We start from the raw sequence: 26,633 nt of genomic DNA on the forward strand, positions 1-26,633 counted from the left end.
TAGAAGAACTGCTAATACTCTTGTCCCTCTCCCAGCTGGTGGGAAGAAGCATATAAGCGATAATTACCCTCTGCTAATAATCTCTGATGGCAAACAAAGATTTTGCTGAATGGAATTCAGAGAATGCTGGGCTATACCAAAAGCACAAATAACTGGGACCCTCAAACCCAAGTGGCTGGTGGGCTTTCCTTGCAGGGTGCCCCCTGTAGAACTAGGAAAGTTCCAGACTGGAGGGAGAATCCTCATACACAGAACAGGAGTTTTGTTCTTAAAAACAAAATTATGGGAGCTCCCATCATGGCTCCGCAGTAACAAAGCCGACTAGTAACCATGATGATGTGGGTTTGATCCCTGGCCTCACTCAGTGGGTTAAGGATCTGGCATTGCTGTGAGCTGTGGTGTAGGCCGGCAGCTGCAGCTCTGATTCAACACCTTGCCTGGGAACCTCCATATGCCGCACCTACCCTCTAAAAAAAAAATTATATCTGAGCAGACACTTCTTCAAAGCAGATGCACTAACAGTCAAATAAGCACACGAAAAGATGCTCAGCTGCAGGAGCCATCAGGGACATGCAAGATGAGAAACACAGTGGGATACCTCTCCACAACCTCTAGGATGGCCGCAGTCAAAAAGACAGATGATAACACGTGTTGACAGGATGTGAAGGAAGTCAAACCATACACGCTGCTGGTGGGAATGCAGAATGTTTGGAAAGCATTCTAGCCATGGCTCAAAATATTAAAAATAGAGTTATTGTAGGACCCAGCAATTCTACACCTAGGTAGATACCCAAAGGAGTTGAAAACCTATGCCCACAAAAAACTTGTACGTGAATGTTGATAGTAGCACGGTTCACAATAAGCATAGGTAGAAACAACCTAAATGTCCATCAGCTGATGAATGGATAAACAAAATGTGGTCTATGGACTTTACCTAAATCTAACAATTATGACCAGAAAAATTTAGCTTTTCTTTCTTTCTTTCTTTTTTTTTTTTTTTTTTTTTTTTGGTCTTTCTAGGGCCACACCCACAGCATATGGATGTTCTCAGACTAGGGGTCAAATCAGAGCTGTAGGTGCTGGCCACAGCCACAGCCACAGCAATGCCAGCTCTGAGCCACATCTGCGACCTACACCACAGCTCACGGCAATGCCAGATCTTTAACCCACTGAGTGAGGCCAGGGATCAAACCTGCATCCTCATGGATGCTAATCAGATTTGTTTCCGCTGAGCTACGATGGGAACTCCTGGGTTTTTTTGAAGTGTAGTTGATTTACAATATTGTATTAGTTTCAGGTATATAGCACAGTGTCCTTTTCATTTATAGTTGACAAATTTTTTTCCTAATAAATTGTTTGGTTTTATAAAAAAAAAAATAGTATGAGCACACAATGAAATATTACTCAGCCGTAAAAAGAGTGAAGTATTGACACAAACTACAATTTCGATGAACCTTGAAAATATTATGCTAAGTGAAAGAAGCCAGTCACAAAAGCACATATTATATGATTCCATTAATATATAAAGATCAGAATAGGCAAATTCATAGAGAGAGAAAATGCTTTAGTGGTTGCATAGGGTAGGGAAGCTTGGAGGGAAATAGAAAGTGACTACTAATGGGTACAGACTTTCTCTTTTGGCGTGACGAATGTCCGGAATTGACTGTGTTGCACAACTCTATGAACACTAAGAACCTATTGAAGTACATACTTTTTTTTTTTTTTTAAGCTGTGCCTGTGGCATATGTAAGTTCCTGGGCCAGAGATCAAACTTGTGCCACAGCAGTGACCTAAGCCTCTGCAGTGACAACACCAGATCCTTAACCCACTGCAATACAATGGAACTCCATTAAATTGTACACTTTAAATGAGTGGAGTTACAGTTTGTTAATTAGATCTTAATAAAGCTGCTATATTAAAAAAAAAAGAGTAGGGGTAAGTGGGTCTGAGACATATGGAAACTATTTTCACAAGTTTTCTGTAAACCTAAAACAGCTCTAAAGTTAAAAGTTTATGTTGGAAAAACTAGGAGTTCCTTGGTGGCTTAGTGGGTTAAGGATCCGGCATTGTCACTGCTGTGGCTCTGGTTACGGCTGTGGTGTGTGTTCGATCCCTAGCCTGGGGAACTTCCGCATGCCGTGGACCTGGCCAAAAAGAAAAGAAAAAAAGGAGTTCTCATGGCGGCGCAGTGGAAACAAACCCACCTTGTATCTATGAGGAGGTTGGATCCCTGGCCTCGCTCATTGGGTTAAGGATCTGGCATTGCTGTGAGCTGTGGTGTAGGTCACAGATGCGGCTCAGATCTGGAATTGCTGTGGCTATGCTGTAGGCCAGCAGCTACAGCTCTGATTCAGTCCCTAGCCTGGGAACCTCCATATGCTATGGGTGTGGCCCTGAAAAGCAAAAAAAAAAAAAAAAAAAGAAAGAAAGAAAGAAAGAAAAAAAGAACAAAGAAAAATTACGGATGAAGAGAACACAGTTGATTTACTGGCTTCCCAGGATCCGGTCTTCTGCAACCCTACTGTCCCAGGCAGCTGAAGAAGGAAATGGGGAGAATATAAACTGGTGACACTAGGATCTTCAAGCTAATATTCAGAGAGGAGGCTGCACACAGGGTCCAGGTAAACAAAGAGGAGAATCGACAAAACACATTATTGTGTGAATGAGGGGCTTGGCTAGAGGCTCTCCGGATCCAGATTAATCGAAAGCAAACAGACAGGGTACCTTATGCAAAAATTCTCTGGGAAAGGAGGGAAGGTGGAAGGAATCAAAGAAGTAAGGAGAGGGACAGAAGGAGGAGAGCATGCAAGGGGAAAATGACGTGTTACGATCTGGCAGAACACAGCCGGGAACAGAAGAAAATACGAAATAGGAAATGTTTTGCGTTCCCAAGAAATTAAAGACAACTTGAATTCTGAAACAAGAGACTGAAGTTGAGACAAAGCAACAGAATAAATTGAAAAGGAGGTAGTGGAGACTAAGAAAAGAAACAAGGACAAAAATAATACCACTGCAGAGTTAATGAGTAAAGGGATGTCAAGAGTATAGCTGACATGATAGAAAACCAAGGCAGTGACATGGAAGACAGATTTGAGAAAAATCACACAGCATGCAGAAGAAATTAACCCAGCGTGCAGGGGAGGTAAATGCTAAGAAACCCTATCAACCCATGAGAAGGATGTACTTGGGAGCTGTTTGACCTTGGACAAATCACTTAACCTCTCTTCTGAATTCTCATCTATAAAATTGTGCTAATAACATCTACCACGTGGAATTTATTATGGTGAGTTACTGTGGGGTTAAGAGGATGGACTCTGCGCATTCAAGCTGCCAGATTTTAATCCTGACTGTTAATTGTTAATATGACCTTGAACATGTTACTTCTTTTTTTCAGCTCCTTATCTATGAAACCATCATAACAATAGTATCTACCTCATAAAGTTTAGGTAAGGATTACACACTTAAGAGTTAAAGGATATTGCCTTTTATAAAAAGAATTATAGTTGATGTGCAATGTTCTGTCAATTTCTGCTATACAGCAATGTGTACCAGTCACGCAAATATATACATTCTTTTTCTCATATTATTTTTTCTATCACAAGTGGTTGGATATAGTTCCCTGTGCTATATAGCAGGAAAGGATACTTCTTCTTCTTCTTCCTTTTTTTTTTTTTTTTTTTTTTTGCCTTTGCTAGGGCCGCTCCCACAGCATATGGAGGTTCCCAGGCTAGGGGTCTAATCAGAGCTGTAGCCACTGGCCTACACCACAGTTGTAGCAACACATGATCTGAGCCGTGCCTGTGACCTACCCACCACAGCTCACGGCAACGCCAGATCCTTAACCGGCTGAACAAGGCCAGGGATCAAACCGGCAACCCCATGGTTCCTAGTCGGATTCGTTAACCACTGAGCCACGATGGGAACTCTGGAAAGAACACTTCTTGACCTAACTTTATGAATATGTGAATATTTCAACTCATGCTTAAAGTGAAAGGCATTCCCATTAAATAAAATGCTCTCTATCATTATTAATTAGCATGATTCTCTGGGAGTACTAGATAATGCAATCAGATCCAAAATTTTTTTAAAGGGTATAAATACATGAAAGGAGGTGTGGTTTGAGTCATAAAAGGGTTCTGACAAGGGCAGCATTAGATGGCCAGAGGAAGAGGGAAAGACTTGATCTTTGTGGCTCTAGGGACAGAGCTGATTGATGTTGGAGCAGGCAGGGTGGTGAGATTTCTATTGCTGTCGTTTGTCCAAGCTGAAGTTGGACATCATGCCATGGGTGCTCCAGTGGGGTCTCCCATGGACTGTAAGGGTGCTGCAGAGCTTCTGAGGGATGTCCCAACAGTGGGATCCTAATGTTCTAGCCAGGAGGGCACAGCTTTCCCCTGCCTTTGCTGAAAATGGGTCTCCAGCCTATTCTCATCTGTTTAAGTGGAGTGGGGTCAGGGGGCCGATTGTTGAGCCAGCAAACTGGGCAGGGAGAAACTGGCCCCCACGTGTATCCTTAAGCCAAGAGTCCCAAGGGTGCTTCTTTCATCTTCAAACTGCAGTCTGTTCCAGTCAGTGTTTACCCAAGTATGGTAAATGTACTCTGGCAGTGCAAGATGAACTTAGGTGTCACTTGAAGGAACATTATCAGTTTAAACATTTCCATGTATTTTCTTGTGTATGAGAAACTTTTATAAAGAACACATCAAGGAGTTCCCATCGTGGCTCAGTGGTTAACAAATCTGACTAGGAACCATGAGGTTGCAGGTTCGATCCCTGGCCTTACTCAATGGGTTAAGGATCCAGCATTGCCGTGAGCTGTGGTGTAGGTAGAAAACGTGGCTTGGATCCCACGTAGCTGTGGCTCTGGTGAAGGCCAGTGGCAGCTACAGCTCTGATTAGACCCCTGGCCTGGGAACCTCCATATGCCATGTGTGTGGCTCTAGAAATGGCAAAAAGACAAAAAACAAAACAACAACAACAGAAAAAACAGTTGTAGCAAATTCCTGATGGGGGTATTAAAATGCTTCAAGTGTGGAAACCTAGGGCTCTTATCATGAATCTGGAGTCTGATGAGCTGGATTCTAATTCCAGAGGCTCCACTTACTAACCATAGGATCTTAGATTATCCAGGATCCCTTTGATCACATGTGATATAAAAATCAACTACTTTTCAGAGCTCCATCGTGGCACAGTGGGTTTTTGATCCAGTATTGTTGCTGCTGTGGCACAGGTTCGATCCCTGGCCCAGGAACTTCCATATGCTGCAAGCATGGCCAAAAAAAAAAATCAACTGCTTTTCTACACTTATGTTCTTACAGCATTTTCCACAATATCCACAACAGTTAAAAAGAAAAACAATCCAGATGGATGGATGAATGGATAAACAAAGTGAAGTGTATCCATACAATGGAATATTATTCGGCCTAAAAAAAGAAGGAAATTCTTTTTTTTTTTGCTGCACCATGGATGAAACTTGTGGACATTGGTAAGTGAGGTAAGCTAGTCACGAAGTGACAAATATTGTATGATTCTGCTTATATGAGATACCTAGAAGAATCAAATCCATAGAGGCAGAAAGTAGAAGGGTGGGCGCCAGGGGCTGGGGGAAGAGGGAATGGGGAGATATTGCATAGAGTATAGAGTTACAGTTTTGCAAGATGAAAAAGGTTCTGGGAACAGATGGTGGTGATGGTAGCCCCCAAATAAGCATATATTTAATACTACTGAACTGTACGCTTAACAATGGTTAAAATGGTAAGTTTTATGTTAAAGGTGCATAAAATCAACAATTCGATTAAGAAGTAACTTTACTGTCTCATATAATGGGGGAAGGATAGGGAGACTCAGGGGCATCAGGTGTGACTGAATCCATGGCTTTGGAGCAATGATGACCAATGATGGCATCAACTCAAAAGCCAACATTATGGGAGTTTCTGTGTGACTCAGCAAGTTAAGAACCTCAAGTGTCCATGAGGATGTGGGTTCGATCCCTGGCCCCACTCAGTGGGTTAAGGATCCAGCATTGCTGCAAGCTGCAGTGTGGGTCACAGATGTGGCTTGGATCTGGCATTGCTGCTGTGGCTGTGGTGTAGGCCGGCAGCTGCAGCTCTGATTGGACCCCCTAGCCTGCGAACTTCCATATGGTATGGCCCTAAAAAGCAAAAAGCAAAAAAATCCACCACCACCACCACCAACATTGCTTTGCCCTGCAAAAGAAAAATCCCACGGGAAGACTGTGATTAGCTCAGCTGGGTCACATGCTTACCCAACCCTTGAACCCATCACTGTGCCCAGGGCATTCTGGTTGGATGGAGCTAAGTTTCAGGCCCATCTGGAAGGGGGTAGGGAACATCTGGGCAGACCCAGCAGTGACTTCCACAGGGCTAAGGAGACTGGATTCCAAGGAAGACAGGGAGCCGTAGGAGAGACAATTAGAAGGGAAAATCTGTCTTCATGCTTCTAGCAGAGAAGCAGAGGCTAGGGAGAGGAGAGATTCTAGGGCCTGATGCCAAGGGGAAACTTAGGAGAGACCCAGGGTGGCCATGGTGTCCTGATACCCAGAAGATGTTACCCTGATGCCCAAATGGGGGCTAAGCCGCTGCAGACAGGGAGCCCTGCTAAGCAGAATACAGAGGCCACAACCAAGCAAACCTTATGAGCCACAGCCCCCCAAGCAGCCTGGCCCCCCACCTGCACAGGATCTGAGGTCAAGGTGGCTCCGTGTAGGTGACAAGGGAGGCAAGCCCGTCACCACTTCCATTTCCATGAAGGCCAGCGATGATTCTGACAGGTGCTTCGTGAGATGTCTGGAGGCTTCCAGTTGCTCTAGTGCCCGTCCCTCTCTCTCTTAAAACACTGAGAGAGGATGCAGGCCTGTTGGGAGACTTACTTTATTCATTTATTTATTAAGTCTAGGGGTCGACTCAGAGCTGTAGCCACTGGCCTACACCACAGCCACAGCAATATCAGGTCCGAGCTGCATCTGCAACCTACACCACAGCTCATGGCAACGCCGGATCCTTAACCCACTGAGCAAGACTAGGAATCAAGATTAGTGTCCTCATGGATGCTAATCAGATGCATTTCCGCTGAGCCACGATGGAAACTCCCTGTTGGCAGACTTTAAAGAGGGTCAGGGAGTCACAGAAAACCCTGTCTAGCTCCATATCCAAGAGACAGGGGAAGAGGAACTAGGATGAAGAGAGGAGGAAGTGGCTGGAAGGGAGAGAAGGGACCACTTCTCTGTCTGGAGATGAGTGGGCCTTGGGGTGAGCCTGAGCTGGCAGCTGGCAGAGAGTACAGGGCACTGACTGAGGAGCCCTGAGTTTGAACCCACTGCTTATTGACTGTGTGAATGTTAACGTTTCTTTTCCTCCAAACCTTGGATTTTCCACCTGTGAACGTGGATAGTCACGCCTGCCTTAGGGGTTGCTGTGTGCATTAAATGAAGTCAGATCATCCTGAGCAACCACAGGTCAGCCATCTCTGTTTTTGCCATATAGCAATTTCCCATTTGCTTATCACATGTTTATTTCCACAGTGTTTTTAACGTGTACATGGTTCAGCTCAATCCCCTTATATTTCTCCTAAAAGATTACAGAGTGGCTGGGATGGATTGCTTCTGTTTCATAATCTACCCTCAAAAGACATGGGTAAGAAATCAGGCCCAGGAGTTCCCGCTGTGGTGCAGTGGTTAACGAATCCAAATAGGAACCATGAGGTTGCGGGTTCGGTCCCTGATGTTGCTCAATGGGTTAAGGATCCGGCGTTGCCGTGAGCTGTGGTGTAGGTTGCAGACACAGCTCGGATCCCACGTTGCTGTGGCTCTGGCTCTGGCGTAGGCCGGTGGCTGTAGCTCCGATTGGACCCCTAGCCTGGAAACCTCCATATGCCACGGGTGCGGTCCTAGGAAAGGCAAAAAGACCAAAAAAAAAAAAAAAAAAAAGAAGCCAGGCCCAGAACATCTTATCTTTAAATGCAGTGACAGTGGGTGCAAAAGCCCAGGCAGTGACATGAGCATTTTGCAGGGAGATGCAAAAGTAAGCTTGAACTGAAGAAAGCAAAATAAATAGATTTGAAGGAGGTGCTAAGAAACTTAAGAGGTACATGCTAGGGAATGAGAAAAGTATGAGAATCTGTGGGGGCAAATATTAATGTCATAGCAATATTTCCTGAAAAATTAAAGGTGAGGTAGAAGGATTACTTTAAGACCCAGGGCTTTGGTGTCAACAAGTAGGATTTATTTTGGAAGCAGATCATTTTGTGAATTTTTCACTGTGTGGATTTTGTTTATTTATTTATTTATGGGCCAAACCCGCGGCATATGGAGGTTCCCAGGCTAAGGATCTAATTGGAGCTACAGCTGCCGGCCTATACCACAGCCACAGCAACACCAGATCTGAGCTGTGTCTGTGACCTACACCACAGCTCACAGCAACACTGGATCTTTAACCCACTGAGCAAGGGCAGGGATCGAACCCGCAACCTCATGGTTCCTAGTCGGATTCGTTTCCACTGCGCCACAACGGGAACTCTCACTGTGTGAATTTTCAAGTTGTCCGTAAGAGAGGTGGGATGTATTTGTGTGACCACAACTTGCTAAGGGGCAAGGACCCTATTCCATGCAGTTCTCCTGTTCAGCCCAACCCCAAGATGAGGTTGGACAGGCCAAGTTGGGGCTGGAGGGTTTGGGAACAGAGGCTGAAGGAGCTGAACGGCTGCATTGATTAAACTCAGACATGTTGGGGGGTGGAATTCTGACACATGCTGTAGCATAGATGAGCCTTGAGGACATCACACTGAGTGATGTTGAGCCAGACACAGAAGGATAAATGGGTAAGATTATATGATTCCACTAAGAAGGTGTATTTGCAGTGATCAGATTCAGAGAGACAGAAGGGCAATTGGTGATTGCCAGGGACTGGAAAGACGGGGAGCGGGGAGTTATTAATGGGTTTCAGAATTTCTGTTTTGCAAAATGAAGAGAGGCCTGGAGATGGACGCTGGTAATGGTTGCCCAACACTGTGAATGTTCTTGATGACACTGAACTGTACACTTGAAGGTGGTTAGTTCATTTTGTGTTAGGCATGTTGTACAAGAAAAAAGTTGGAAAAATAAAAAAATAGGGCATTCTCAGGGCAAACTGGTCGTTAGGGTTGAGAGCAGGCCACAACTATAAGAAGCAACTAAACCTGCTCCTACAGGAGACCCAGAGCCAGCTTGGGATCCACAAATCCTGCAAGAACGGGCACCTGCTCCTATAGAAGACCCCGAGTCAGGACAGGATCCACAACTCCCACGAGATCCTATAACAGATCCTGCAAGATCCTATCTCAGATCCAAGGCAGGATCCACATTTCCTGCAGAGGGACGTCAGCAAGACGGCAAGGGGCTTAGTTGTTATACAAGATGCTGTCACCAGAGGAACAGAAAAGTGGGTGAGTGGCCACAACATTTAAAACAAGGCGATTTAGTAGTGATTTAATGTTGATCATGAAGCTTTTGCTGGATTCACAGCAAATCTCCATCTAGCCCCTGATCTTTTTTTTTTTTTTTTTTTTTTTCTTTTTTAACATGTCCATGCCTACAGCATATGGAAGTTCCTGGGCTGGGAGTCAATCGGAGCTGCAGCTGAGGCCTACGACACAGCCACGGCAACACTGGATTTGAGCCGCATCCACGACCTACCCTGGCGATGCCAGATCTTTAGCCCACTGAGTGAGGCCAGGGATGGAACCTGCATCCTCACGGATGCTCTGTCAGGTTCTTAACCCCCTGAGCCACAATGGGAATTCCTAGCCCCTGGTCTTGACTGAAGCCTGCTGCACAGGAAAGTTCTGTATGAATGGGGTCATCTGGATTGATGTAGGGAGACAGTGCTCTAAGTATGGAGCCACCATCCATGGACTGAACTAAGTTCGTAGAAGTAGGAGCTCAGAGTCACAAGTGACCATGACAATGTAAAGCCTCAGTGCCAGCCCCCTACCCAAGCAATTTGCAGAAGTTGACATTGGACTTCCCAGAGGGTCAAGACCATCTTCTCTACATCTTAAAGGACAGGGATGCCCCAGCTGCATCTGGGTCACATTTATATAAAGTCCTTTTCCTTCTTGGACTTGCCAGCCACCACTTTGCTACCCCTGTGCCCTTCAGGATTGTAATCACGACTTTTGGTGAAGGTTGCCATCTGTAAGGCCGCTGCATACAGCAGATAAGAGCAAAGATTCTAGAACTCAGCTGGGGTTTAGATCCTGGTTCTCACTTATTGTGGGGCCTTGGACAAGCTAGTTCAGCTTTCTGGGCCTCACTCAGTAGATTCACCTATAAAATGGGAAGGATTCTGTACCTCATAAAGCTTTGGGGAGCATCAAATACAGAACCACATATAAAGTATGTATAACTGCTCACTCAGTGCTCTTCAATAGCTAGTACCCCCGTCCTGGCTCGGGGTCTGCTAGGAACTCAGTGGTTGGTGTGGATGAGTGTTCCAAAGTGACCTGTGTGTTCCTGACCTCTGCCTTTCAGTTTTCTGGAACCTAAAAGAGCCAGGAAGCCCCATGTCGGTGCGGTGGTGGTGTGTGGGGGGGGTGCTTTCTCCGAGGGACTCGGGGTGGTTTGGTATAGCGCATCCTTTCTCCAGGAACAAACTACGCAAACGCAGAGCTCCCACTGCTAGGAGAGCAGAACTGTCCTCTTAAGGGGAAGACAGTCTTTTAATAGGCTCCACGTGGTAGGAAAACCGATAGGGCTGTTGAGGAGGTGGGGGCTGACTCTTCGGACTCAGGGGCTTCTCCTGAGAAAGGTGGGCAAAGTGGCGCGAACTCCTCAGCCCTCTGCCTTTGCCTTTGACCCCTTCTCTGCTGGGTTCGGGCTCGAGTGCAGGCGAAGAACTTGTGCTTTCCCAATGTTCTCTGGGAGGGGAAGACACAGCAGAGAGGAGAGTGTGAGGGGCTGGGCCCTGCCTGGGAGCTGCCCAGGAGGTGGGGGGGAGTGGGATGCGGTTGTGTGAGTGAGCGCCTGGGTCAAGCCTGGCTTGTGCACTGGGCTCTCCTGCTGCCTGGGTGGGTCGACTTCCTTCCCTGAGCCTCACCCCAGCCCTCTTCTACATCCAGGTAGCAAACGTCTATGCAGTACCTACTCTCTATCAGACACTGCACCCAGCACATAGCACCCTTTGCAGTCTAGTGGGGAAAACTGTACATTGAGAATATCTGTCCTCTCCCCTCAACCTTCCTCCCCTTCCCTACTGCCCTGGCCTAAGGCTCCCCCTTCCCCCTGGTCTCCATCACCACCCCCTGGACCCCCACAATCCCTTCTCCACACAGCAGCCAGAGGGGTCCCATCACGCCCTGCTTATAACCCTCCCATGAGCCCCATGCCCTCTGCATGAAGCCTGATGCCTGGCCTGTCTCATTTCTTACCGCTGTCCCCAACCCACAAGGCCCCGGCCACCCTGGCCTGTCTGTCCTTTCACCAACACACCTGGCAGGTGGAAGCACTGCTTGCAGGTTCTCCCTTGACCCACAGAGGGCTGGGTCCTCCAGCCTTTCGGCTCAAGGAGCTCTCCCCCAACCCTGCCAGTCTTCCTGACTCTCACATCGCTCTGTTACTTCCTCAGATGTCTTTGTGGTCTGCACCCCTCTCCCTAGGCTATAAGTCCCACGGCAGCAGAAACTTGTCCCCAAATTCTCCAGTGACCCCCAGAGGCTGGCACCTAGGCATTCATTAAGGATCTGGTGAATGAATGGAGGAATGAATGATGGATGGATGGATGGATGAAGGTTGAATAGATGAATGAAATGAGCAACTTCTTTGGGCAGGGATCCAACTCCAGGCATCCTTGAGTCCCCCACGGTGGGCCTCAGCGAGCCCCCAGTGTCCTGCTGTGCGGACTCTTACCTGGTTTTTCGCTTTTTGTTAGAGGTGGTGTCTTCGTCTTCTTCGGGGATTGGCTAAAACCAACAGGAGGAGAGGGTGGGTAGGTCAGGCAGGGCTGGTGGGAAGGTAAGGAAAGTGCCCCCGGGAGAGGCAAGAGCCAGCAGGCATCTGTCCAGGGCTGGCCCCACCCCAAGCCAGACCCAACAACTGTGACTCCATCACCTGCTGCAGCCACAGGGTAAAGGAAGTAGAGGAGGCCCCTGTCCCTGTCCCGGCCCTCCTTGGCCTGCTGCTTCCCTGCAGACAGGAAGCCTTCCTGTGTAAGTGGAGAAGACAGGACCCCTAAGGAATCACCAGTGACCACGGATAACACCCAGGTCTTATACTGGCTTTGCACTTGAGCAAGCCTTTTTATGTACCCAATGTGATTTTTCCTCCCTATGATTCAGGGAGAAGGGCTTTTGAGGTGAAACGGAGGCTCCTAGAAGGGAGGTGGCTTGCCCAAGTTCACAGTGAAGCTGCGTTACTACCAAGCCTTCCCTGGTCTCAAAGTGGAAAAGAAACCCAAGTCCAGGGCCAGAGCGAGCACCCGCCCCTTCAACATCCCCACGCCAGCCCAGCACCTGCCCCTCCTCACCGACTTCCAGCCACTCTCAACCTTAGCATTCCCTAATGCTGCATGTTCCTGACTTCACACCTGATCTCCTCCACCCTCTCGGCCTTGTTCGACTCCTATCCATCCCAGCAGTGTCCCTCAAGTGCCAGCAGAAATACTCAGGTGACTGTTAAAAATACACATCTTCTGGGAGTTCCCGTTGTGGCTCAGTAGAAATGAATCTGACTAGTATCCATGAGGACACAGGTTCGATCCCTGGCCTCGCTCAGTGGGTTAAGGATCCGGCGTTGCTGTGAGCCGTGGTGTAGCTTACAGACACAGCTCGGATCCTGTGTTGCTGTGGCTGTGGTGTAGGCCAGCGGCTACTGCTCTGATTTGACCCCTAACCTGGGAACCTCCATATGCTGCAGGCGCGGCCCTAAAAAGACCAAAACAAACAAACAAGAAACCACATCTTCTGGAGTTCCCTGGTGGCTCAGCTCATTAAAGTTCTGACATGGTCACTGCTGTAGCATAGGTTCTATCCCTGGCCCAGGAATGCATGCTCTGGGCAAGGCCCCCCCCCCCGCAAAACAAACAAACAAACAAACAAAAAAACACTTCTTCTGTGTTCACCATAGCCCTACTCTGTGACAATCTCTAGGCATCTGCTTTTTCAACAGGCTCCTCAGTGAAGCTGAGCAAAGCTGGGGCTAGAAGTCACATAAGCCTGAGTCTGAATCCCAGCTCTTCTGCTGCCCAGCCTGGTGACGTTGGCCGCCATTCAACTGTTCCTGAGCCTCAGTTTTGTCATCTGTGATATGGAGGTACCACTGCCTCTGTGGGTGGCTGTATGGACTAGAAATGGGCTAAACACCCAGTGGTCAGGCGAACACAGTGGGCACTCAAGATTGCTGGTTCAGCGGCTGATATTCAGGCCCCACTCACCTGCTGTGAGTGGCATTCCCTCATCTGCCCTTTCCCCAGCTTGGAACTAGGCCTTCCCTGCAGCCATGCGGAGGACTTAATAATACCTGCCTAAAGGGAATTCTGCCTGCCTAGTGTTACCATTCCCTCTCTCCTTGTGTCTTCCCAAAGGCCAAGAGCTTCAAGAGAGCTAGATGCTTATGGCTTCCCCACCCTGCCTTGCTGCACCTGACACAGGTCACCCCCTTGGCATCCCCCACAGCCGGTCCCCAGAATGTGTTCAGGTAGAGTGAGGCTTCAAGTTGCACAGGTAGGACTGGGGGCCCCTGGGGAGAGCCTGGGCCTCTTCTTCCAGGATAGGCTCAGGCAGCCCAGGCCCTGGCCAGCACCTGGCTCCCTCTTATAGTCTCCACTGGCAGGACACTGGCTGACTATGAGAAATCAGTTCTGGGCACAGAGGGGCAGGTGAGGGGTGTGAAGCCCACCTGTAAGGTAGCTGTTGCCTCTCTTGAGATGGTTCTTGAATTTCCTGGAGCTGGTTCAGGAGTTTTTCTTCTGGGATGGAGACCAGAGGCTGGGGTAGAAGCTGAGCCACCGCCGTCTGCAGGAGCCCCAGCGCCATGTCTTTCTCTGTAAGCACAGTCGGGGGTAGAATCCTCAGGGGCAAGGCCCTGGCCCCCATCCTGGACCTAGAGGGGACAGGTGGGAGGCAGGGCCCCCAGCTCTTCTGCCCAGCAGGCCAGGAGGCTGTCTCTAACTATCTAACGTTCTGTCTGCAGGGCCCCATGGGGAGGTCTGCCCTTCTCCCTGGCCCTGTGTATGCAATGTGCCTCAGCCTGTCACCCCTCTCTTGTCTTATACCTTATTCTTGGTCCATCTGCCACCATACCCCCTGGCCCTCCTGGAAACCTGTTGGAGACCTGCTCTCCTCCCCTCCTCCTCCCCTCTGCCGTCCAGTCAGCTCTCTGGCTCTTAACACTCCTCACCTGCCCACTTAGATGCACCCTCCACCCACCATCCCTGTGTGTGTGTGTGTGTGTGTGTGTCCATTCCTGTGTTCATACGCACACACATGTGTTCTCATGTCCTTGTGCATGTGTGTTCTCCATGGTGGTGGGTTAGGGGCTGTGTCTGCCAAATACTGTCTTTGAATGTCACCCTTGCAGGGGCCAAGGCCTGCAGTCAGCATGGAGGAGGTGTCCCTTCTAAGGAACAGAGTCGTGGAAATCCTGCTGAGGAACGAGGAGGCGGAGGGAGCAGTGGACTTTTGTCTAAGTAGAAAAGGTGAGTTTGGGGCTCTGGAAAGGAGGGGTCCCAGTGTGAGGCCCTGGGGTTGGAGCTGAGTCCTGCAGAACCGGAGCACGTGGCCCTCAGCAGCCTCCACTCAGACGAAGTCCTGGGCCCGGGACTGTGTCCTCACCCTTGGGGGGAGCGTAGAGGAGCCAAAACTGGATAGCATTCAGGGAGTCTGTCTGCAGGATTTGAGAGAGGAGCTCCAGGATCTGTGAGCAGGAGGACAGGCCTGGGTCAGTGTGGCTGGATGGCAAGTTCAGCCTGGAAGTGGTCTCCCAGAGCCACGTGCTTGCCTAGACCCGTCCGCACCGTAGTCCCAGCCTCCCCTCCGCATGGGACTTCACACGCTGTAGAAAGCTTCCTGCCCCAACAGCCCTAGAGGAAGGTTCTTAACCTCCTCACTGGACAGATAAGGAATCAGGTCTCGAGAGAGGAGGACAGCTCGCAGAGAGGTAGCACAAGGAGGCCCCAGGGTCAGACATGGGCCCCTCGTCCCTGAGCCGTCCTTGGGCTGGTGGTACCCAAGGTCCTTCACTGGGAAGGCGAGGTCAGAGCTGACCCATCAGCTCCTCAGAGATGCGCCTGGGTCCTTGGCATGGGGATTTCAGGGATCCCAAGGGTCTACCCTCCCTGAAGTTCCCAAGTTCCGAGTCTTGAGAGGTTAGCAAAGAGGTGGGCAGCCTAAGGGTGGGGGCTGGCTGGTTCTGCGCTCTGCTCAGCTGGGGGCTCCTCCCCACCCGGCACCATGCTCTCCTCGCTCCCAGCTGTGTCCTCATCCTTCTCAGCCTCCAGCATCTTTGTCACTTCAGGGCCCTTTCCCCACTGCATCCTCCAGTCAAGGATCATGGCTACGAGATCCGGCTCTGTCTTGGAAGGGCTATGGGGAATCCCTAGGCCGAGATGCTGATGCTGGCTGTGGCTACGTGGAGTTGGGGCCCGCAGTGGGAGTTGGAGCCCCCGGAGTCCTAGGAAAGTGGGGTGGTCAGTCTCCCCAGGACCCCCAGGGGCTGTCAGTGCCCAACAGGTCTGCCTTCCCCTGGGCAGAGTGGGAACTGGACCGGGTCTCTCCCCAGGCCTGTGCCTGCTGAGCTGCCCACCCTCACCCCCAGATACCCGCTCACTGAGGGGACCCCTGTACCTCCATCTGCCCAGGGCCCTCCTCCATTCTCCACATCCCACTTACCTGCCCTGTGCCCCCTCCCCACAGGACCCGAGAACCTACTTCCAGGCAAGGTGAGGCCGCCCTATGGTGGAGAAAGTACTGTGTTCTAGCCCCTGCTATGCTGCCCACCCCCCTTTGGGGACCTGAGCCACGGGCTGTCACCTGGCAGGGCCTCAGTGTCCCCATCTGTGGGCTGGGGATCCTGACCCCCTCTGCTCTATCCATTTCCTGAGCTGTCCAAGGGGACTGTGTGCTTTAAAGCACTGACTGCAGAGCAGGTGTCAAGATGCTGTCACAGTCTGGCCTCTCTCAGAGAACATGTGGGCCTGAGGGCAGGGATGCTTACCGCCTCGCCTACCAGCACAAGTTCTGCACACCTCTTAGGCCTCAATGAGGAATCAAACACAGAGAATGGGACTCTATGCTTTGCCGCAGCACAGACCAGACCCCTCTAGAGTGTGGGGAGGTGGCTGGCACCAGCCCTGCAGGCTGTGGGTGCGGCAGGCCAGGCGTGATGAGGGTGCGGCAGGCCAGGCGTGATGTGGATGCGCCAGGCAGGACCCCACCTCACTGTTCCCTTCCTCAGCTCATCAAGTGCCACTGCTGGACCAGCCCTCGTGACAATGTGTGGTGCTCCCAGTTTGGCTAAATTGTGGAACTCAGGTCCCTAGGGGGGAAAGGACTTAGAGAGGGAAAAGCTGGCTCATGCCAAACCCTGGAGGCAGCAGGGAATCAGAATCCAGGCTCCTGACTCCCAGGTTTGGGGTTTTCGAGTCTTATAGTCTCAGGTGCAAGGCTGCCTGGGAGGAGTCACGCTTGAAGCAGTTTTTAAGGGTCCTAGAGGGATTGCTCTGAGCCTGGGGGCAGGTCCTGCTGTGTTCTCTGCCCTCAGACTAGTGCCTCTGTAGGGTCCACAGCCTCCAGCCTTCCCAGGGCCTCACCAGCAACTCCTGATCCTGTAGGATGAAGGCCTGGATTCCTCCATCTCTGCTCCTGGGCTGGCTTCGCAGGCCCTGGCGGGAGTGGCGGCGGGTCATGGCCTGGGTGGAAGCAGGAATGAGCCTACCGGTCTCTGCTGAGTACTTTGCCCCCTGCTCCCGCTGAGGCTCCTCCTTCTGCTGGGAAAAAAAGCAGCCAGAGACTCCAAGCAGCAAGAGAGAGGGGGGGAGAAAGAGGAGAAAGCAGAGGGGAGAAGTTGATTAGGATTTGTATGTCCACCAGGGACATGCCCACCCTGTCCTAGACTCCCCTCGCCAGCAGGGGGTGCCCTTCCATTGTAGCCATTGCTCTTCCTCCTGGAACTTCACTGAATGCTGGCTGCCCCCCATGGTCCTTGGGTGGTCCTTGGACCTCCTCCTGGGCAAGCCCTCGCTCAGACCCCTCCACCCAGCCCATCTAAGATTTGAAAACAGTCTCCTGCACCAAGGCCCCCACTACCCACCTTAACTCTTAGCTCACTTGTTCCCAGGTCAGTCCCCCACATCTTGGCACCCTTTCTCTGCCCTGGGACACTTTCCTGAGCCAGGTCTGTGGGCACAAGGCTTAGGACCTCCTGCCCGGGCAACTCCAGTTAAGACTGGTAGTATCCTTGTCCCCATTTTAAAGATCAGAAAACTGAGACCCAGACAGCTTAGCTGAGTTAGCTGCAAAACAGGGATGAGAACCAGGGCTGGGCCTGTCCTAGGACCAGTTCAACTACCTTCAAGCAGCCTCCCACTTGTCTTTACTGGTTTATCAGCAAATACTACATGGGAGGCCGCCCCCATGTTGTCTGAAAACCATCAGTGACCCGCCACCCCCTTCTCAGATTAGGAACTAAGTTCAGAAATGAGCAACAAGCTGATCTTGCCCACATCCAAGGCGACCCCCTCCTGCCTTCTCCCTGACTGCTGCCCACTTATATCCTGGACTGTAGCCCTCTGGTCTCTAAAGATGCCCTGCATTCTCCAGCTTCTGAGTGTTCGTGCCGTGTGCCTCCACTAGGAATGCCTCCCCTCTTCCACTTCTAAACTCTGAACCCTTGGTGGATTTCTCCATCAAGGTCTGTTCTGTATCCCCTCCCTTTGGTTGCATTTGTGGGCCCCTTCCCTGTGCCTATAGCAGCACTCTTGCTTTTGTGCCACTGCTGTTGAGGTTGAACCTGAGCGTGGGTGGGATTTCGTTACAAAGGGGCGGATGCATTTCATCCCTTTCCGGACCACGCCTTTGTGCTGCACCCACCTCCTTGCTCTTCAGCTCATTCTCCTTGGTGAAGATGGCCACACGGGAAGCCAGGTCTTTCAACTCCTTCTTCCAGGTCTCTGGGAGGAGGGGACACCATTGGGCCAACTGATACCTGCCCCCTTCCCCCCCACCACCCCCGCAGCACTGGGTGTGGGGAGGGCTGTGGTGGAAGAGCCTCCTCTCCTCCCCACTTTCCGGCCCCGCATCTCATGGGGAAGAGTGGCTTCGTATGAGGGAAGGAGCAGGAACTGCACCATTGGTGGGTGGGTGGGTGTGGTTGCTGCTGATGTTGCTGTCCTAGCCTGTGGCTTTACTGAGAAATGCTGGAGAATGTTTGGCTGCACGCGCCAAAGGGTCTGTGATTTAACTGAGCGTTGCCTCTTTTAGGAACTGGAAGCCAGCACTGGGATTCAGTGATACGCGGTGCCAGCTACTAAAATATTGAGTGACTCCTGGCGAGGTTGGTAAAGAGCGCTGCGGCAGGCAGGCCTTCCAAACCCTTCTGCCTCTTCCCCCGGATCCTCCCCCTGCCCTTAAGGGAAAGCATGAGGCTTGGGAAGGCTGAGGCCTCTGAAATGCTGCCCCAGCAACTATCTATGGCCGAGGTTCTGATTGGCTGGTGGCAGAGCATACAGGTTATGAAATACAATCTTTCCCATATTGTTCCCGTCTGGAGTTGTGAGTCACATGACTATTGCCCTTCTCTGCTTGTCCTCTGCATGGATGACACCTCAGATACCTCAGAACCCAACAGGGGTGCATTTCTGAGGACCTGGGGAGGGGGAATCATGCAAAGGTAGCTGCCTGAGAAAATGAGGAAAAGAATGGGGTACCCACCAGACCCTGCTGACCTGCTAGCAAAGGCCCTTTCCTTCTCAGGCACCCGCCCAAGCCAGGCTGCCCTCGGGAACAGGGATAACCCCAAGGTTGGGGGGCGGGTGCTGTGGCCCAAATACCCACCAGAAGAAAGCCGGGGATCCCGATTGGACTGCGGGTCTCCAATGGGGACAGAGATGGCGGGCATCCCCATCAGATAGCGGGATAAGAGTGTGGCTTGAGGCGAGGCACCCAGAGGGAACCTGTCCCGGACGATGCAGACCGGCTTCCCGGTGAGATCTGTGAAGGGTTAGAGGCTGTGGGACGGGGGCCTGAGTGGACCCCAAGAACTCTGGGAGGCTGGTGGGCTCGTGGTCCCACTTCTTCCAGTCACCACAAGCCCAGAGGTTGCTAGAACTGGGAGGGCCCCTGCAGTCACTGAGGCCTCACCCGTGGGGACACAGAGAAAGTGGCGAAGGGATGTGCTCAGGGTCCTGTAGTGAATCGGTCATGGGAAGACAAGAACCTGGGCTTCCTGGCACCCTAGTCCTGGGGTCCTTTTGGTTCTCCGTGACAGAGCAGTGAACCGCAGGTGTGAACACACAGAGGCAGGCAGCCGAAAGAAGAGGATGTGGGGGTGGGGGCATTAAGCCACAGTCTGTGACCAGAGGGGCCAGGGCTCAAATCACAGGGAGTGCGACCCTCTGGATAAAACTCCCTGCCATCTGTCCGTCAGCCTGGCGGGGCTGAGTGCCCGGGAGCCTGGAGGTGGTAAGAGACCGTTTACATGTGAGGACCCTCCGGCATAAGGTCTATGTGATATTATAGCATCATTAGACAGTTAAGCTTCGGGAAGAGCCTGATTAGGACTTACTGTGGTTGCCCCCTCTCTCCTTCCCCAAATGCTCCTTTGCTGCCAGGACCCCTCACTCTCCAGGGTCCTCCCAGCTCACTGGCCGGTCCTCTGCTGCCTCTTCTGCATCTCCTCAACCCCTTAGGAGCCCCGGGGCCCCGGGCTCAGGCCAGGCTCTCCCCCTGATGACCCCGCCCAGCACACCCCTTCAGACACCACCCCCACTTGAGTGGCTCTCACATCTGCAGCTCTGCCCCGATCCACTCAGCTTCTTACTCGGCCCTGCCTCTTGGACATCTAAGAGGCATCTCACATGGCGCATCTCCAGTGTCCTGGACCAAACCCCTGACCCTCGTCACCTTCCCCTGGCCCCTTTGTGGGCTCTTCTGTCTCAGTCAATGCAGCCCCAGTTTTCACAGACCAAACCCCTGGGAGACAGGCTGGCAGAGCCCACTGGCCTTAGCTTCTGGGTATTTCTAGAGCAGAGTCACTAACTTCCATTGCTACCTCCCTGGTCCAAGTCACCATCCATTCAGAAGCCAGTAGATCACTTTTCTGTTCTCAACCTTCCAGTGACTCAGTAAGAAGGCTTAATGGCAACCATGGGGAGCTCCAGGGCCCACCCCATCTGGGCTCCCACTGCCTCGCTGCAGCATCTCCTTTCTCCCTCTCCTTACTGTGCTCCAGCCACACCGACTTCCTTTCCCTCCAACAAAGCCAGGATGCTTTTGCCTCAGGGCCTCTGGACTTGCTGTTCCCTCTGCCTGGGACACCCTTCCCTGATATCCACATTGTTTATGCCCCCCTTCCTTTAGTTCTTTGCTCCAACATCATGCTATTGGTTAAGTCTTCCCCTTGATAGTCTTGACACATTATTTTCTATCTATTTTCTATTTTCTGTTATCTATTTTCTATCCTTTCCCACCAGAGAGCTGGCTCTGTGAGGGCAGGGACTCTTGATTTGTTCACTGTCACACCCTGGGGCCTAAAAAAGTGCTTGACCCCTAGTTCATACTCAATAGATATTTGATGGATGAATGGCTAAGTGGATGGAATGGCTTGAGTTAGAGAAGAGAACACAGCTCTGGAGCACAACATTCTTCCCTTTCTCTGATCTGTAAGAGGGGAGAATCAGCGATGATGTAAATCCTGCAGGGCTATGCAGGCGGCCCTTGAAACTGCCCCACCTCCGCCCCAGCTTGAGTCGTGTCTTGGCCAAGTGCTTGCAAGTAGCCATGTAGCCCTGGAATCCTGGCCAAGTGCCCATCCTCCCTGGGGCTCAGCCTGGAAACAGGGACTGGGTCCCCTCCTTTCCAGTTTAGAAGACCATGCACCCTCCCCCACCACTGGCCAGGCCCTGGCCTACCCTCCCCCCTACCTTGGATGTGGGTCACGTGCTGGGGGTGGGGGTGGTGTCGGGAGAAGAAGGAGTGGTGGCTGAGCCGGCCGAAGCGGTAGGCACCGGGGGTTTGCGCCTTGGGGGTCCTCAGTGCCTCTTGGATCAGCTCGATATCCGCGATCCCTGGGATCAGCAGTTCTTTCCGTGGACCGCCGTCCCCGTGGCTCCTTGGCCTGCACCCTGACTTCTCAGGTTTCAGCTCAGCGCCTGGACTGAAGGAGAGGGTCGAGGGGAAGCAAATGGAGCCACCGGGCAGCAGTGCCCACCCAACTTGGTGCCTTACACAGAGTCCATTCCTGAGAGATCCTCTGAAATCTGGTTTCCTAGACTTCACCACCACCCCATGGCACCCAAAGCGGGGCCTCCCCCAGGGTCCCTTCGCAGCTAGTACAGTCTGGCCCCAGGGAACCCCCTTCTGTCCCCCTAAAATGCCTTACCAGGGAGCTAGGATACATCTGTGAGAACTCAGGAGGACTCTCCCAGGACCCCAGTTTCCTCTCAGAAACCATTTCTAAAGCCAGAAAGAGGAGTTCCCATCATGGCGCAGTGGTTAACGAATCTGACTAGGAACCATGAGGTTGTAGGTTCGATCCCTGGCCTTGCTCAGTGGGTTAAGGTCCCAGCGTTGCCATGAGCTGTGGTGTAGGTGGCAGACACAGCTCAGATCCTGCATTGCCGTGGCTGTGGGGTAGGCCGGCGGCTACGGTTCTGATTTGACCCCTAGCCTGGGAACCTCCATATTCCGTGGGAGCGGCCCAAGAAATGGCAAAAAGAGGGAAAAAAAAAGGCCAGAAAGAGAAGCCATAGACCCACCTTCCCATCCAAATACCTGGTTGGAGCACCCACCTTCCCATCCAAATACCTGGTTGGAGCAAAGGCGCGTTATATACAGCTCCAGGGCCCAAGGGCTGACCCCAGCCAGGGCCTCTGCCGAAGCCAAACTGCTGGCAGCCCAGGAGAAGCCAGCTACAGGCTGTCACCCTCCCCCCATACCCCTGGAGGCAGTTTTGGCCCAGACTCAGCATCCAGGGGCCCAATCTGGCACCAAGGCCAGACAAGGCCAGCAAGTCCTTCTCCCTTGGGGCCCCCCTGGGAGATGCAGAGCGGATGGGCGGCTATTGGCCGCGTCTCTGCAGGGGACGCTTCAAGCTCGCTCCGCTTCGCTGGAGACAAGCCTTCTCAGGTTCTCCGTCCTCCACCCGCACTGCTTCCCTCTCCTGTGCCTCTGCCCCTGGAGGCAGAGGTGGAGTCGGTCCAGCAGGAGAGGTGGGCTGCTCTCCGCCAGGGGCCTGGTGGGACCACCTGCCTGCTTGCTGTCTGCTTTCTTTTCCCGTGGCCCTGGCTGAAGGGAGTCCCTTTGGAGGAGGACAGATGGACTCTGGATATGCTAAGCAAGGTGTTTTGCCCTGGGACCTTCTGAGGATTTCGCTGAGTTTCCTGTTCCATCCTCGATTCGCCTCTAAGGGATCTGGGACTTAAAGACATAAAACAAACCTTCTCTGAAAGCTGCTGTTAGCTAGCCTTCCCTACCCCCAACTAACAGAGGAAGTCACCCCCAAAAAACCCCTGGAATTTCTGTGCTCCTGCCCCCTGCCACCACACCCTCTCCCTACCCAGGAGAGGCCCAGCCTGTCACCTGTGCCAACTCAGGTGCGGGAACCCACTAGGGGCCTAGCTGACGGCAGTAGAAGGTGACCTCCACTTGGCCCCTCCATCTGTTGAGTTCCTCAGTCCTCCACCCACCCCTCCACCTCATGGGTCATCAGGGGAGGCATCTGGGACTTACCTCATCAGAGGATGCTCCGCCACTTGGGTTCTCACTTCCGTAGCCATTATTGGGCCTCTATTGGAGTAAAGACTGGTGTACTTAGTGTGAGCATTGAAGATGGTAACAGGAGCTCTTATCTACTGGTGGTGGGAGTGTAAACCAGAACAGATACTTGAGGCGGAAAAATTGGCAATATTGTATAAAAGTGAACATTTGCATGCCCTATCTCCCAGCAATTTCTCTCCCAGAAATATACCCAAGAGAAACTCTTGCAGATGTGCAAAAGTGTAGGATTATTCAAATCCACATTTCAAAAAACCTGGTGACAATCCAAATGTCCAGAGGCACAAAAAGGATAAATACATTGTGGTCCATTCAGACAATTGAACATATTGCAATGAAAATGAATGAACCACATTCATGTGACACCATGACATGTGACAACAAAATGAAACTTGCCAATGTAGTGCTAAATCAAGGAAAGTCAGTTGCAGGAGAACTTCCAGCCTGAGATCCTTTTTAAAAATAAAGTTCAAAAGCTAGCAAAATTATCTTGAATGTGATAAAGCAAGGAACTGCTAAACACAAAATTCAGATAGTGGCTATTTCTGAGGGCAAGTGGGGAGGGGAGAGGGGAGGAAAAGGCATACATGTGATATGTTGGTGATTTTCTAGTTTTGTTTGCTTGTTTTGTTTGTGTGTGTGTGTGTGTGTGTGTATTTTCTAGGGCTGCACCCACGGCATATGGAGGTTCCCAGGCTAGGGGTCTAATCAGAGCTGTAGCCACCGCCTACACCACAGCCACAGCCACGCCAGATCCTTGACCCACTGAGCAAGGCCAGGGATCAAACCCGCAACCTCATGGTTCCTAGTCGGATTCGTTAACCACTGCATCACAACGGGAACTCTGATTTTCTAGTTCTTGGTTTAGGAGGTGTGTTTACTGGTATTCGTTATATTACTAAATAAACTAAATGACAGGAGTGAAGGAAAATAGGTGCTAAAGCCAAGAATTGTGGATCTAAATCTATGGATCTGAATATATATATTGCAATTGCCAAGGATGGGGTTGAGGCAGGAAATCAGTGCATTCTGAGAAATAACCCTCTGAGTCACAGAATCTGCAAGACATCCCCCAGGGCCAGCCTTCCATCAGGTCGGGGTGGAGGGGAGTGGGTAGCACTGTCTGAGGTCGGGGAAAAGGAGCGGCTTTAAGATCAAAGAGCAAGGAGCCAGGCATCCTGACTCAAAGTCTCCTGGTCTTTTCTCTAAAGGGAAAACCAGTTGGCAGGACTTTCTTGGCAGGAAGCTTCAGGTGCCCTTGATAGTGGAGGCTTAGGCTCTAGAGCACTTAGATGCTGCAGGGTTGAGGGCTCGGCATTTGGAAGCACCTGCCTGCAGGAAAAGTACTCTTTAGAACAGAGAATTTAAATACTTTTGACTGTGACCACAGTAAGAAACTCATTTTATATCATAACCCAATTCTCACACACTCACCCACACACGTGTGTATGTGAAACTGAAGCAATACTTACCCTTGAAAGGCTAATAGTTTCATCCTACTTTTTGTTTTCATTTTGTCAGCGTTAGGTGCAAACCATTAAATTGATTTTATTAGCCACTAATGGGTCATATCCCTCAGCTGCTGTGAAGGGGTCACTGGAGGCTTGAGTGGGCCAGGCTGCCCCACTGAGTCTGCGCCTGGCTTCCCTTCCCTCGCCCTTGGGGCCTCCAGCTAGCCAGGCACGGGGGGGGGGGCTGAAGCCTCACACCAATTCAGAGACAGAGCTTTCCTTCCTCCATCTCAGCCTCCCTGGGCTTTGCCCTAAGGCCCCGGCCTGGCTCGAATGTCCGTTTCCTCCCCTGTGGTGATCCCGGGACTCACCGAGGAACGTGGCCGCTATAGCATGTGGGTAAGTCGTCCTTGCTGTCCAAGCAGGATCAAGCAAAAGGACATGTCAACGGGAAGCCTTGTCACTTCTGTGGGGTAAGCCTGTTGCTTTGTGACTGCATGAGCCAGCGGTTGCTAGGTTACCCCTGGCCCACAACTCCAGAACCACTCCCCAGCACCCCTCTCCCTGCCCCTACCCAGCTCCTCTTACCCTTCCTGGAGGGGCAGACAGGGTTCACTAAGACCCTCTGGCTCTTCCTCCACACTCTTTCTCTACCTCTCATTCAGCGCGTTCAATGGGGACCAAGGGAGAGAATGAAAATCAGGGACTGGTTTCAGCCAGCAAGCAGCAGGCAAAGAAAGACTGGCAAAAAAAAAAAAAAAAAAAAAGTCTGGCTGGGCTGTGTCCCAGCTTTGTCAGCCTCACCAGGCTGGATGCCACCATGGAGGGAGCATCCTATTTCTGAGGGTTGATTTGCAGAGCGCTCTTGGATGGAGAGGAGGAGGCTGCTCACAGGATCCAAAGCATTCTTGCAGCCCTTCTCTAGGCAGGAGAGCTGGGTGGGAGGACCCTGAACTTTCAGTTGGGCAGGGGTTCCAACAGAATTCTGACACTTCCTAGATGTGTCACCTTGGGTAAGTCGCCTGTACTGCCAGAGATGTGGAACAGTGGTAAGGAGGCTGGGTTCCAATCACAGCTTTCCTTCCTAGCTGTGCGGCCTCAGGCAATTTATTTGTCTCTGAGCCTCCGTTCCTGTGTCTCTGAAGTGGAAATGATGCCTGCATTTATTCTCGCAGGCTTTTTGAGATATGAGTGACTTAATGCACTCGAAAGTGTGTAGTATAGTACCTGCCATCAAGTGCGATCACTCATGTCATTACCTTCTCTGGGCCTGTAAAATGGGGTACCCTCAACCTGCTTCTCGGGTTGTTCTGAAGGACAAATGAGCTAATAGAAGTAAAGTACCTAGTTGAATGCCTGGTGCATGAGAGATGCTATAAATGGTAATAGTAGGAGTTCCCTGGTGGCTGAGTGGGTTGAAGATCCAGGTCGTCACTGCTGTGGCTCAGGTTGCTGCTGTGGTGTGGGTTCAGCCCCTGGCCTGGAAGTTCTATGGGTGAAGCAAAAAAAAAAAAAAAAGGGTAATAATAATAATTGCTGTTATTGGCATTGAGGAGGTGGATGGGATGAGGTCTGAGCATGAAAACTATCATAGGTAATTCACTTTGTTTCTCTGAGGCTCAACTTGGACAGCTGTGAAAAGGGTCAAGATAATCCTTTGCCCACGGGGCTGCAAGGGGTGTAAGCAGGCTGCATAAATGATGGAAGGGTTTGCAGGTGTTTTTTGTTTTGATTTTTTTTTTTTTTTTGTCTTTTTGCCTTTTCTGGGGCCTCTCCTGCAGCAACTGGAGGTTCCCAGGCTAGGGGTCTAATCGGAGCTGTAGGCACCGGCCTACACCAGAGCCACAGCAACAAGGGATCTGAGCGCTGCTGTCTGCAACCTACACCACAACTCACGGCAACACTTGATCCTTAACCCACTGAGCAAGGCCAGGGATTGAACCTACAACCTCATGGTTCCTAGTCGGATTCGTTAACCACTGTGCCATGATGGGAACTCCTGCAGGTGGTTCTTGATGCTGTTCTAGGAATGAGGCTGCTGGTCCTCAAAACTGATGGGGGTGGGCCTCCTTGAGGGTCTTCCTTCTCAGCATCCTTGACTTCTTATCGGTGACCTGGGGCTTCTAGACTCCATGTCTTCTTCTGGGGAGGGAGGGAAGGGAGGAGGATTGCTAGAGGCAAATCTAAGACCTTCAAAAGTTCTGT

General features: G+C 51.2%; 2 protein-coding genes across 16 annotated transcripts in view; one reads left to right on the plus strand and one right to left on the minus strand.

The window, feature by feature from the left end:
• Positions 1 to 10,664: 10,664 nt before the first annotated feature.
• On the minus strand, positions 10,665 to 24,960 carry TBATA (thymus, brain and testes associated). Of its 14 annotated transcripts, none has more exons than XM_084997249.1 (11): positions 24,800 to 24,934; positions 22,933 to 23,054; positions 22,453 to 22,620; positions 21,126 to 21,358; positions 19,039 to 19,194; positions 18,076 to 18,155; positions 16,797 to 16,970; positions 14,821 to 14,902; positions 13,886 to 14,030; positions 11,900 to 11,952; positions 10,665 to 10,911 (listed from the first exon to the last, which is right to left on the minus strand). In XM_084997249.1, exons 2-11 carry the CDS (start codon positions 22,977 to 22,979, stop codon positions 10,826 to 10,828), a joined length of 1,224 nt encoding a protein of 407 aa, XP_084853375.1. In that variant the 5' UTR covers positions 22,980 to 23,054; positions 24,800 to 24,934; the 3' UTR covers positions 10,665 to 10,825. The 14 variants fall into 14 exon arrangements, 13 of the variants coding, with proteins under 13 accessions (XP_084853375.1, XP_084853374.1, XP_084853376.1 ...); XM_084997248.1 differs by having other exon boundaries at positions 22,933 to 23,051; positions 24,800 to 24,923; XM_084997250.1 differs by having other exon boundaries at positions 22,933 to 22,989; positions 24,800 to 24,896.
• The window catches only part of SGPL1 (sphingosine-1-phosphate lyase 1), an 83,431-nt gene continuing 81,397 nt past the window's right edge, over positions 24,600 to 26,633 (plus strand). For both annotated transcript variants that reach the window (XM_084997243.1, XM_005657411.4), the window contains exon 1: positions 24,600 to 24,827. The gene's annotated coding sequence lies outside the window, so the exon portion shown is untranslated. The remainder of the gene's footprint in view (positions 24,828 to 26,633) is intronic.

This window comes from Sus scrofa, chromosome 14 (assembly GCF_054392235.1).
Source record: "Sus scrofa isolate SSC_HxYL_T2T_F1_AM1 chromosome 14, Sscrofa_HxYL_maternal_Yorkshire_Landrace_v2.0, whole genome shotgun sequence".
NCBI classification, from domain to species: domain Eukaryota; kingdom Metazoa; phylum Chordata; class Mammalia; order Artiodactyla; family Suidae; genus Sus; species Sus scrofa.